Source organism: Gavia stellata, chromosome 2, assembly GCF_030936135.1.
Source record: "Gavia stellata isolate bGavSte3 chromosome 2, bGavSte3.hap2, whole genome shotgun sequence".
Lineage (NCBI taxonomy): Eukaryota > Metazoa > Chordata > Aves > Gaviiformes > Gaviidae > Gavia > Gavia stellata.
The window spans coordinates 32364286-32376621 of NC_082595.1; the positions used below are offsets into that span (position 1 = coordinate 32364286).

The 12336-nt window shown below is 38.1% G+C and overlaps 1 protein-coding gene across 1 annotated transcript in view; it reads right to left on the reverse strand.

Moving 5' to 3' along the window:
* The window catches only part of FAM120B (family with sequence similarity 120 member B), a 50732-nt gene that overhangs the window by 11823 nt on the left and 26573 nt on the right, over nucleotides 1-12336 (reverse strand). Inside the window, exon 6 of the mRNA XM_009821442.2 lies at nucleotides 69-275. Within this exon, the coding sequence (XP_009819744.2) occupies nucleotides 69-275 (207 nt within the window). The remainder of the gene's footprint in view (nucleotides 1-68; nucleotides 276-12336) is intronic.

Below are 12336 nucleotides of genomic sequence, written 5' to 3' on the forward strand. Positions count from 1 at the left end.
AACAACAAACATGGACAGGTACATTTTTCAAAGAATACAGAACTGTCTAAGAGGATGCGATTACTCACATTGCCTTCCAAAAGCTCTTCCAAAGAGCAACCTCGGTGCGACTGCTGGTATTTTTCTTGAAAAAGTTTTCCATCAAACACTTCCCAAGGCATCAAATCATCCATTCTGAATGGAAAGCCACAGGCACTATTGGCCATGAGCAAAGTTGTAAGTCCACGAATAAAGACAGCGCCAAGATGGACACCTCTGGAGTCCACTTGCACAAGCTGTTAACACACCAAAAAAAAAAAAAAAAAAAAAGGTAGGCCTCACAAATCAGGAAATATAAGCAATCTTACCATCACATGCGAACAGCAGAGCAAATTATAAACAGTCCCAAAGTTGTGACAATGATAGTCCTCTACTGCACAGTGAATTCATCAAAGGATAGTTTTATTCTATGAAGTGAAAAAAGTGAAGTTTGTTTTAGCAAACACAGCATCTCACTCAAGTTTTTAAGAGAGATACATTCAAAATGAAAACGGAAAGACAAAATAATGACTATTCTCCATAGTATTTCTCAAGCATTAGCAGCTCCCCAGAAAGAATTCTGTTAGTGGAATGCAAAACATGAACTGGGAGTATAAAATGATGTGTGCAGTGATCCATTGACCTTCCACAGGTTGATCAACTCGGAAATGTTACAGCACTTAGAGATCATTTAAATTATAAGATTTGACAGAACAAAGTTTATTGTGCCCAGGCTTTTATTTTAAACACTCTAAAATTTCCTCTGACTGTAGTCTGAAAGTGAAATTATTTCACTTCAACATGGATGTCTCTAGAAGGAATGACAACATCCAGAAAATGCAAAATGAGAAACTCAACAAGACAATTAAAACTCATGGCCAAAATAAACTTGATGGGTGAATTTAACATCCTGCTGTGGCAGAGCATAGCAAACTATAAAAGCCTTGAATACAACATGGGTAAAACTGTGATTTTGAGTATTGTGTAAACAGTACAAAGCTCCTCAGTGGTGAATGTCTTTTCCACAGTCTGCACCGAAGCAGCCTGTCAGGACCAGGGGGGATTCATAACAGGGTAGCCATCAATACCGTAATCCGTGGCAGCTGCTGTACCCTTAGAGTACAGTTTTCCTTACAGTGTAAGTTATACCAGGAATGGAATAGCATCCAAAATAGTCCAGAAGAGAAAGGACAAAAATCTGGCTCAAATTTGTCGTAGTCCTAGCTCCTGAAGAGCTGTGAATTGTTTGTTTGAAATGGAATGGAGAGGGTTGGCCCATTATTACTAACAATAACAACATCTTACATCTTGAAAGATCCCCGAAAGACTTAAAGGTATGTACATACACTACCAGTGCCCTGTTTAAAAAAAAATGACATGTAATAGCAGACAACATGAAATGTTGTACTAATGGATCAGAACTTTTTCCTCCCTAAGGTCCACATAACAAAATCAGGAAACCTTTGCTAGTAACCCGTAGCTACAAAGCTTTTTCCAAAAGAGGCAAACACAATAAATTATTTGGAGAACATAGCTAGAACCTAGTCAAGGACTTATGTTTTCTGCACTATTATGCAATAAGCTGAAGTCTGTTGCATAATTTGACTACGTGAAACTGGCTTTTGTGATAGGGTTCCCCGTAACCACAGACAAGGGGCAGCAGGGTTCTGCTAAGCCGACTTGCAGATACAAGGTGTACCCCCACTGGCTGTTCTTTCTACAGTGCAAAAGCAAAAGAGGACCTAGAGATGATGATGCAGGCAAAAGATACCAGGCAGGGTGGTCCAGAGCCCTCTGGGAAGAACTTCTGCCTCTAGTGATTTCTGGAAAGGCATCAAGCTGGCCACCAGGGCACTGATCCAGCATGACACTCAGTACTTGAAATTCACCCAATACAGGCAACTGAAAACAACCACTGACATCCAGACAAATGCAGACAACACAAGCTAATTTGAGCAGTCATTTAGAAAATGAAAGGCCCATCCTTTTCTGACTGTGGAACTTCATACTTCAGTAAGGGAGACCTTCTTCTCCCCTCCCTTTAAAATAAAAGTATTTTCAGTATGGGATCAGGCTATTGAGTTTCAGGAAGTTATTGCCTCCAGATATAAGCTATCATTTTGCCAGCTGAGACTAGTAACTACATGCACACTCAACTCTCTTGCTCTGGCAAGTAAAGCAGGTTTTTGCAAACCATTTAACAATGCTGAAAGGTACTTGAAAGAGGAATGTGGTTTAAGTAAACCAGTATTGTTTGTACTAAAGTAGACTGTAAGAGTGCACACAGCCAGTTATCATGTTGCAGCTCAGAGATTCTTACATTGCACTAACCAGATTGTTTCTGATCACCTGATCAAATCTTAAGACCTGCTAAGGAAATGAGTCCACATCATTACAAGCTTTAAAATGGAATCTGCTTGGTTTGTGATCATGAAGTAAGACTTTATGACCAGGAAGTACAAAGAGTAAGAACTGCTGGGAATCCTCAGAACTCCCTTTTTTTTTGTAAACTAATCCAGCTAGGGAATTCTTTCAGAATTTATGCACCCTCGTCTTGTTCTCAATGCAACTATAAACTGAATGTTAAACAACTTCAATAAAATACTTTAGAGCACTTTGACAAGTGGTAAAGTTTTGCTCTTAAGCTATAAGGAAAATGGACATGTCAAGCTACAATTAGCAGTAGAGGCCAAGAGTGATAGTAGCACACCAACCAGCTGAATCAAACTTGGCCAAATTTCTATCAATATGATTTATACCACCAATAGTTTCTTTATTATACATCGGTACAAAACCAGACTGAAATTCCCTGTCATACAAATCAGTATCTTCTGTCACTGATTATCAGTAAGTACTCATAACGTCAAAAGATTTAATTGCTGAAAACAAATTTTCACAAAGGATAATGAAAACAAGTATTTAAGCTGCTGAAAAGAGTAAATGCTGTCATCTGCAGCAAGCAATTTCCTATCTTCTAATTTAAGGGCTGCATACTATATGACTATTAATTCATACCTTTTTGTCATTTATTGACAAAGATGCTTTTACTGTCCTTTTTAATCCCACTGATAAAACAGCTGTTAGAACACATTACTAATACTATACGTGGATGCTGGATGCCATCTGGGCCATAAATCTTAAAATATAGCTTTTGTATCTTTACTTTGTTCTGAAAACTCTAAGCATAGACCCAAATATGTGATTAACCCAACTTTCTTCAGTGACGTTATTCAAGTTAGTGCAAAACAAATGCATGCATATTTGCAGAACAAGTGTCTAAATGTGAATTTGAAAGATTCTGCTGTTGATGGTGATGCGCAAAATAGTAAAATACAGAAGAGGACTCTGAGTGCTGTCTCAAGCTGGAGGTCAGTGTAGTACTGTCATTGATGCTAATTGTTACTTCTGCCTAAGTGAGTATGAAGTCTGAGCCACCCATACAACCCTAGCTGTGCTCTTTTAAACTACACTTGAGACATACTGCTTAAAAAGATAACATTATGTTGCTGGTGACAGGTTTTACAGGTAGAAGACTTCACTGTCTAGGGATATCAATCCAGAACTTTCCTAAAGCATTAAAGTATCAGGGGTGGGGGGATGGATATCAGGTAAGGCTTGGTTTTTTTAATGGAAATCAATATTGGCAAGACCAAGGCAAGTGATTTATTTATTTTAATAAGACAGGAAATACATTCACTAAAGAGTAGTTTCTATTTTCCATGTCTGGCAATGAAAAACAAAGAAAACGAAAGCACAGTGAGTCTGTAACAATGAGCTTGTGCACACTGCAAACCACAGTCTTGCTTTGCCATGGGAATGCTCGCAACTGCTTGGTGCCTGCAATGCAAAGATGTCATGATGAGAAGTGGAAAATTCCAAAAGAAAAGAAGGCTTGCCTTCCAGGGCATTACACCCTAGAGATTACTTCTTATTGGAAACTGTGTCTGTTCTTTTTACTATTTTTATAAACTCAGGACCCCAGTGAATCATGTGACATACACTCCTGTGATCCCGCTGCTGCTACTCCTACCACCAGCTGATGACATTTGTGTGAAAGAGACAGTGAGTATGTGAGAATTGCTCCTGCTGCACCAGCTGCCTGCGCTGTGCCCCTGCTGCTGCTAATACAACAGCAGCTCCACACCCTCTCAGCGTTTGGGGAAAAAGATTACTTTTTCCTATCTGCCAACACTAACTGAAGACTGAGAAGAGAACTCAAAGTTCACAGTTCACTAGTATCATTGCACCAGAGGTTACTGATACCGAGCTTAGAGGGCCTTGAGCTGAACTGGGTAAGCCCACTTGAAAAGAGCAGAAGTGCTACAGCACCCACATCACTAATGTACAATGTTTTTTTCTAACAATTTGAGAAATGTCTTTTCTAGACGAGCCATCATCACAGACTTACCTCATCTCATGCCTTTTTCTGCTCTAGAAACACAAGGCTTTAGCCTATGGACCACAAGTTCAGGCTGATCTCTGTGCTTGTGCACAACCTCATTGACCACAGAAAGAGGCTTTGCAATATGGAAAGCGTTTGCTCACAGGAGCAGTTTGCAAATCTAGACCGAAAGACTGTATATCCTGCTGAAAAGTTTTTACTTATAGGAGGAAAAATACATGGATCTTGTATATGAAATGCAAATTTACAGTTTAAATTACATCTAATTAAATAATATTAAAAAAATAATCAGGATGTAAAAATACCTTTATGTTTTAAGAAAATACTACTAGTCCTCTGAGTCGTCTGTGGATTCGCAAGGGATTTTTTGATAGAGGTGTAAGCTTTAGCCTATGCACTTTGAAAGCTGCACAACCTGTTTTCAGGGACATACTGAAAAACCCCACAACTCCTTCACCACTCCTTCTACTCTATGGAGTTTAGAGGGTTCAGATTCTGTTAAAAGGATGAATAGGTTCTACCGCACTTGAAACGTGAGGGCAAGTATCTGAACATGTCAGATGTCAGCAGACACAAACGAAGGCCAGAATCATACCCACTGGCAAAGCCGCATCACTATCTTAATTTCTAGAAACCAAGGAAAAAGGTAAAGATATGATAATAATTTTACAATTCTTTACTTGCGCTACTTTACACGTCATCTGTATCTCAATGCACTAAATACTACATTTCATTTAAGAACTGGTTCCTTTACTACGATTTTCAACAACATTCTGGGGAAACACTTTTTCAATGAAAAAAATTGCTATTAATAATTGTTATTTAGGTTAAAGTTGTTCTTATGCATTTAATTTTCTTCCTAATCTGTTGCCTTCCTCCTGTGGTTGAGCTGAATACAGAAGATATGAGTAGGGCTAACATTTTGAAATATAAATTTAAAAAGAAATAACTTAAAAATTACACAAGGCATTTTCCCCCCCTTCCCCACGCCACCCACCCTCAAAAGAACATACCTGTTTCTGTTATAAAAAGGAAAACACAATACTGAAGGACAGGTTAGTATTTGCTAATTTCTAGTTAAAATTAATAAATCAAATAATAATAATTAAAAATCAATGAAATTTGACCCAAGCAATAAACTGCTGGAATTCAAGTGTTGGTGATCAAAATCGGAGCACTTTCCTAGTTTAACCGGTTCTTTTTAGATCCATTTGAACTCAGTCACTATATTATCAGTATACTACTTCTTACATTACCTCCACCAAACCCACCTGTATCTTAAATGATCAAATATTTAACCATAGGCAATTTATGCTTGAGCAATAAAGGCAGCAGGTAGATCCTATCTCAGGAACTTGTCATTAAAACAGTAAGGCTTAGCTTTGCCTAGGAGAGGTAAGGCACACTGTGTTCCAAACATAAAGAGATGAACTGTCAACTAATGACAACTTCACTAAAGTTAAATTCTCTGCAATGGCAAGTATCACTAAACAAATTATTTCAAACAAAAGACTGAGTCCCTTCTTGAATTCCAGATCTTCCTGCCTTCAGCGATTAGTATAAATTCCCAGTGTGAGTTGTCAAAAGATGCTAAAACCCCTGTGCACTGGAGCTTTATGCTCTGTTGTTGAGCAAAGAGAACCTAAACTGATGCAATGGTGGTAAATTTAAGGAGTGTTATTCTACAGAGATGGGCTGGTGAAACAGTATGATTACTCGGCATCAGTCAGCTTTAAGCAATAGGCTGCTGGGAGTGTAGTACACCACCTGCTTCCTTGACCTGTCAAATTGAGGGGGGAGAGGAGCACCAGTATGTTGAAAACATGACTAAGATTTATTCCGATAAAAGATTATGGCTTAAGTTAAGCTCTTCCTGCTTAAACAAGGTGTGTGCAAAGGAAAATGGGGATTAAAAAGAGATCCTATGAGAGCATCTGCTGCAACAGAAACTAGAAAAACCAGTTTTTAAACACTTCTAAGGCTTCACAGTAAATATTTAGCAGTAAACAACCCAATTGTTTAGTGTTTATGTGTTGAGGAAAGTTTATTTACTGGGCTTTATCAGGAGCTTGATGTAAAATGATACCTCTCTGTGGAACAACACCGTTATTTACATTAAGTCAAAAACTCCAATGAAGTCAACCTAAAAAACGTTTAAAAACTGCTTTTACCTTTAAGCACCCTACAAAATAATAACACAAAAGTACTACTGCTAACGAATCTGCAACCAAATAAAAACTTCCTTCAGTTCCAAAAAGATTGCTTCTCATTTCTTGTTTAATTTTCAAAAATATCAGCCTTTATCAGAGCTCTTAATCATATCTACAACAAAACCCAGCATAAATGACATTTCTATGATGATGAATATCACCAGTTAAAACGTTTAGCCCCTTCAACTTATTTGTACACAGTTATGTAATGGACAGCACACTAGCACCTGCAAAAAAGGTTAAAATAACATTACATTTCTTATTTTAGCCACAACTGCTCGACTCTAATTTAAATGATTACTGGGCTAATGACAGTCCATAATACATGTGACATTTACAGAACTTTAGCATAAATTTTGAGTTACAGTCATCAGGCTAATCATCTGACTGTAGCCCAGCCAGCAGCCACATCCCTTCTATAAAAGTGAATGGATTAATTAGGATTTTACTGTCTTAAACATGTGCTCGTGTTTTTGGTGGCATACTTATCTTTGAACCTCCTCACCTTTCCCTTGTATAAATAATATTGGATTTATTTAGTAGCAAAATGTATTTTATTTGTTTGAGACTCTGAAAACTCTTATGATCACATTTTCTTTCCTTCTTTTTTATACCTTCATTAAATGTTGCGGAATTATGAAAGGGGAAGTATTGGCAGCTCCATCTGCCTTGCAACTAACAAAGTTTGTCCCTGACGGGGGACAAACTGCTGACAGACTCCTGGTACGTCTGCACCAGGAACTGATGGGCTCCTGCATGTACTAAGTCACTGTCATCTGAAATGGTTCAGTAATTATCTGAATTCTTTTCCCATGCCTGTAGCAATGCCTCCCTCTCACATGGATGCCCTAATAATGTGATGTCACATTAAAGCTTCCTCCTGTTGGGCAATTTAGAGTGCCTTTCCCTTCTCCCCACCTGTCTATTTAAAACAATCAGCAGTAACTTATTTCTCGCAGAGACTCCTACATCTCTGTCAAACGTGGCTGAAATTAGCCAACGTATTCAAAAGTTATTAGAGGACACGGAGAAAAAATTAAAAAACATACAAAAAGGTCACTCAGTTCCAGTAACTTTCCATTGTAAGCCTTCAAAGATCAAACTTCTCCCTTACTTTCTGACACTCACTATATATTTCTGTATTCTACTCTACACTAACTAGCTCCTCTAGCAAAATCTTTAAAACGAGGGGCTTCATTTGCCATTACCTGCATCTTGACCATACTCCTGATCTAAAGTCCTTATCCACAACTTACCCCACCCCTTTCCCTTTGTTTAATCATAGGACTGGTCCATGGAACAAAATTTTAGGAGTAAAAATTCTGCCACCAACACAACTACTTGGCAGAGTGCGCTTGGCTACCTTTGCTAATGCAGTGTGTCCTTTCACAGCTGCAGACTATATTGGCAAATGATAGCTGGTTAGGCATGCAACTGCTCCGTGTGCTGCTGTCTGGTGGCTTATCTTGTGGACATTTTTTGCAGTGTACTGTGAAACCATTCCCGTGGATTAAGACATCATTGTGACTACAAAGACATTTTAATAGGTGGGAGTTCACTGCTAAAATTGTCCAAGGCTTAATTAGCCAAGCTTAAAGATTACTTTTGGGTTTTTTCTCCCCAGAGTCAGAGTAGATGTTAAAGATCAACTTAACTGTCCTAATGTATGACCATCCCTTCTCTGAAGCTGTTTTGAGTATATACTTTCTAAGGGCCTGATCTATTTCCACTGAAACCAACAGAAAGACCAGTGAACTTCAGCAGAATTAGTTTAGGCAAAATTTAGTATGTCTGAAGCTCTGCAGCTTCCAGAAACATTATGACAACTATTACTAATGTCATGTCTGGTATATAATCAATTAAAACTGTCATTGAACCAAGATGGTTAGTATAGAGAATTCCAGGAGAACAAATACTGTTTGTCAGTGCAATATAGGTTTTGTTGTTTTTTTTTTCTCCTAGGGTTTCTTTGTATTGCAAAGCAGCTGCACAATAAGTTTGTTGATACTACGGTTCACCTTTTGAAGTGATATGGTCCAAGGTAAACAGTTCTGGCTAAGGAATTTTCCAGGTATTAAGTCCACAGGTTGAGGAAGAAAAGAAGAACGAGTCTACTTCTATTTCATGACAATCCCGAGGTCCAAGACAAATCGAACCATGAATCAACGCAGCAGTATCTCAGATGACCTATGAAAGGAACCGCCAACCTGCAACCTATGATCAGGTATGTTCAAGATACTAGGAACTGATTTGTTAATTAAGCTGCAATAGAGTATCTACTTCCAGACCACCTGTTTCTTTTGGAATGAAAAACTGCCATACACAGCTTAAAAGTTGCTACCTTTTAGCACAAGAAGATCAATCCCATGCTGTATTTTAGATGAACGCATACAGTGAAATTAGAGAATCCTTGTTTGATGTACACAGCTGTTGCATAAAGATGGTCTTCTGAGCTACTCAAGAACTGACTACAAAGAAAGGTTTTAAAGAAAATAACATTACTTACATGTAATATTCTACATTTTCTTGTATCAGCACTATGTCAGAGAAAATTGAATATAAATAGGGAAACAGTTTATGTGAGAGTAACTTGGCCATTTTTAAAGGTGTACTTAACGTGGAGAAGGATGCTGTTTAAAAGAAAATGCATGCTCTGTAATAAGCCAAAGTTTGGGATCCCAGCACTTCAGCCAGCATTGGACTCTGCAGACGCTTTGCTGATGAAATAAGCATTCACTGACATTCCAGCCTCAGGAACTGATCCACAGCCATTTTAAAACAAAAGGTACGTATTTTTTTTGGCACAAGGTGCTGTGCCAAAATAAACTTCCTTCAGAACCATTACGCTTCCAGCCTCCTGTAACTGAAAAATATTACTTGCCATTGTTGCTAGACTGAAGTATGCCTCTGTTGTATTGAAGCCTCAGTGTACAAATACAACATACAATTGTGTAATTTTGCTAAAAAGTAAATAACACTGAGCAGATTGAGGGATGGTTTTTCAAAAGCCTATTGGCATAGCTCTGCTTTTATCAAATTCAATAATAAAGCTTTCATTGACTTCAGTAGGAGCTTACAGAACTTCAGTCCTAGCATAGAAATATTTTCTGCCAAGATGTATTTCTGTATACTATACACAGAAAGTAAATAGAAAAACATTGCTAAATAGAAAATTATACTTAGGTATGCATTAACTGCCCTTGCTAAAACCAATACATACATAATTCCGTATTTGGCAAGGAACTGAATGTCTCTTCTTTTAAATCTATCAGAGGAATATATAGCAGCCTAGCTGAATGTAATATACCTTTTTGGTTAATGTGTATATACTTCCTACTGGTGCTGGTGTCACACTAGACATGCTGATTAGATTCCTATACGATTAACTGAATCTCCCCATAAAATCACTAATTTTGTTTGGAGGTAACACACAACCACCTTCACACATCTGGTGTTTATTGTCCCTGTGTGTTGTTTCCTCCCTTATAACACTGGGATAGAATTGTCTTAACAAGTGATGATGTCTTGCAGTGCTAAGATATAACACTGGTAAGGGATGTTATAATGTACATGTATCACTCTTCTCTTAACACAGCTCCATTTCTTTATAAAAAGCTCCTTTAACCATATCTCAGCTATCGTTCAGTGAACATCAAATGAAATAATCCCAAAATAAAAGTTAAAGGAAGGAGAATATGCATGCAACATCAATATTAATGTTAAGAATGTATTAAAAATTCACATTCATACAGCACTTCTGGCTAAAGAACTTCTATGTTTGAGACTACCGGTGCATGAGTGTTACAAGTAAGAACTAAAATACGAGAAAGAACTGAACAATTTGACCAAAGTCATAGAGGAAGAAACAGATAGGAACTGGACACCATCTTGACTTTTAACCCCTGGACAATGATAATGTAAATCAAGAATACACTTGAAAAGAAAGGGAACAAATCAGCTCTTGGTTAGCCTGGCTGTTTCCGATATCTTCAAGATGAACATTTCTACTATAGTAATTTGAAAAATTCCTGTACATCCTACAAAGCACTGTAACCATGTGCCTAAAGGCTTGTTTTACCTTCTTTCTCCATCCACCTATAAATGGCTCATTAGGTCGTTTCAGAAAACATTTTTGCTTCTCCAAAGTTACACATAACCATCTGCTTCTCCAGGGAAAGCCTAGACAGATGTGCAGCTTGCATTCTTGCTCAGGCATGACAAGGGCACACAGGCAGGTGCAGGCAGCCCTGAGCAGATGACAGGCAGGTGCACGCGTGCCACCGCTTCCTGATGGCATGCTCCCTTCCCTTCCCGGCTCCAGCCCCTGCACATCACCTGCCCTGTGGGGACACAGGTCAGCCCTTAAAGGCAATGGAGAGCAACCCCACCTACGCCATGCAAACAGCACCTCCAACCCCCACGTACTGCTTGCTCTTTCTACCATACAATATGCAAGGAAGTGAAAACTATTTATCTCATGAGTAAACGTACACTTTGACCAACACAAGCTTGGCAGGAAAATGTCAGTTGATACAAGAAATTATTATTTTCCCTCTCTGTAATAAGTTATCTCCGACTTTTTCAAAGCTGTCAGTTTGCTTAATATTTTAGGAGAGGTTTATTACTCTCACTACCAATAACTACATTTCACCTTCTGCAGTATTATTCAGCATGGATTAAAAATTAACAGTAATATTGTTATCTGAAATTCCAGAGTGTCTTTTACCTTAAGCATCATGAAAAATTCTTTATGCTGTTTAAAGCCTAAAAACAATTTATAACTGAAACATTGCTCCTATTTCCTTGCTGTTGAAACTTTGCTAATGAGCTACATGGCAGTAAAGGGGAAAACAGAAAAGCAGAGCAAACTCATACAATTATGCAGAAAAACGCAAGATCATCTTCCACGAAAAGCAATATGAATCCTCTAGTTTAAGGCCCTTGCTCAAAATCTTGCTCAAGATTTTCTCCGTAAGCAAACTACGTCCAACTAAATTAACGCATTTTTCTCAGAAGGTAGAAGAGCTGATCTAGTCATGCTGGGGTTTGTATTTCTGCCAGTGACACATAACAGAATTCACAGTTACGTGAATTCTGATACTTGAGCAAATGTAAAAAATGTTTAGGGAAGCAGACTCTAATAATACTAATAAATATACCCAATTTGGTAAAGAAGAAAATGGGGGAGAGTGGGGCAGAACAGCAATCTTGTCTGGAAGTTGAGTGTGTTAGCCTAAGAAAATTTTCTTTATATGTCTATGAACAAACAGCAGCAAGGAACACTAGAGCCAGTTGTCCATGCAACAGGACCAAGAAAACTTGAATTTCTGTAGAACTTCAAAAGATGATTACAAAAATAGCAACAGATTTAGAGATGGGACTTTCAAAAAATAGTGCAAACAGTTACTAATTTCAGCTCCTGAGATATAATTGTATTTGCACCAATGACTGATCCATGCAAATGCAGTATTTCACACTCGGAAAAGAATGGGGGAGCCATACCCACCACTTCAAAGTCAATAGAGCAAATAAATAGGTTCTGCAGTACTGCGGTAGGCATGCAGGCCTGGGAGGCCAAAACACATTAAGAGAAAAGCAGAGTATGGAAGTCTTAATACATTCAGCCTTAATATACAGATTTAATGTAAGCAGGTTTATTTGATGCAACTTTCTCTTGATTAATCATGTACTTTTTTTTAAATGTTC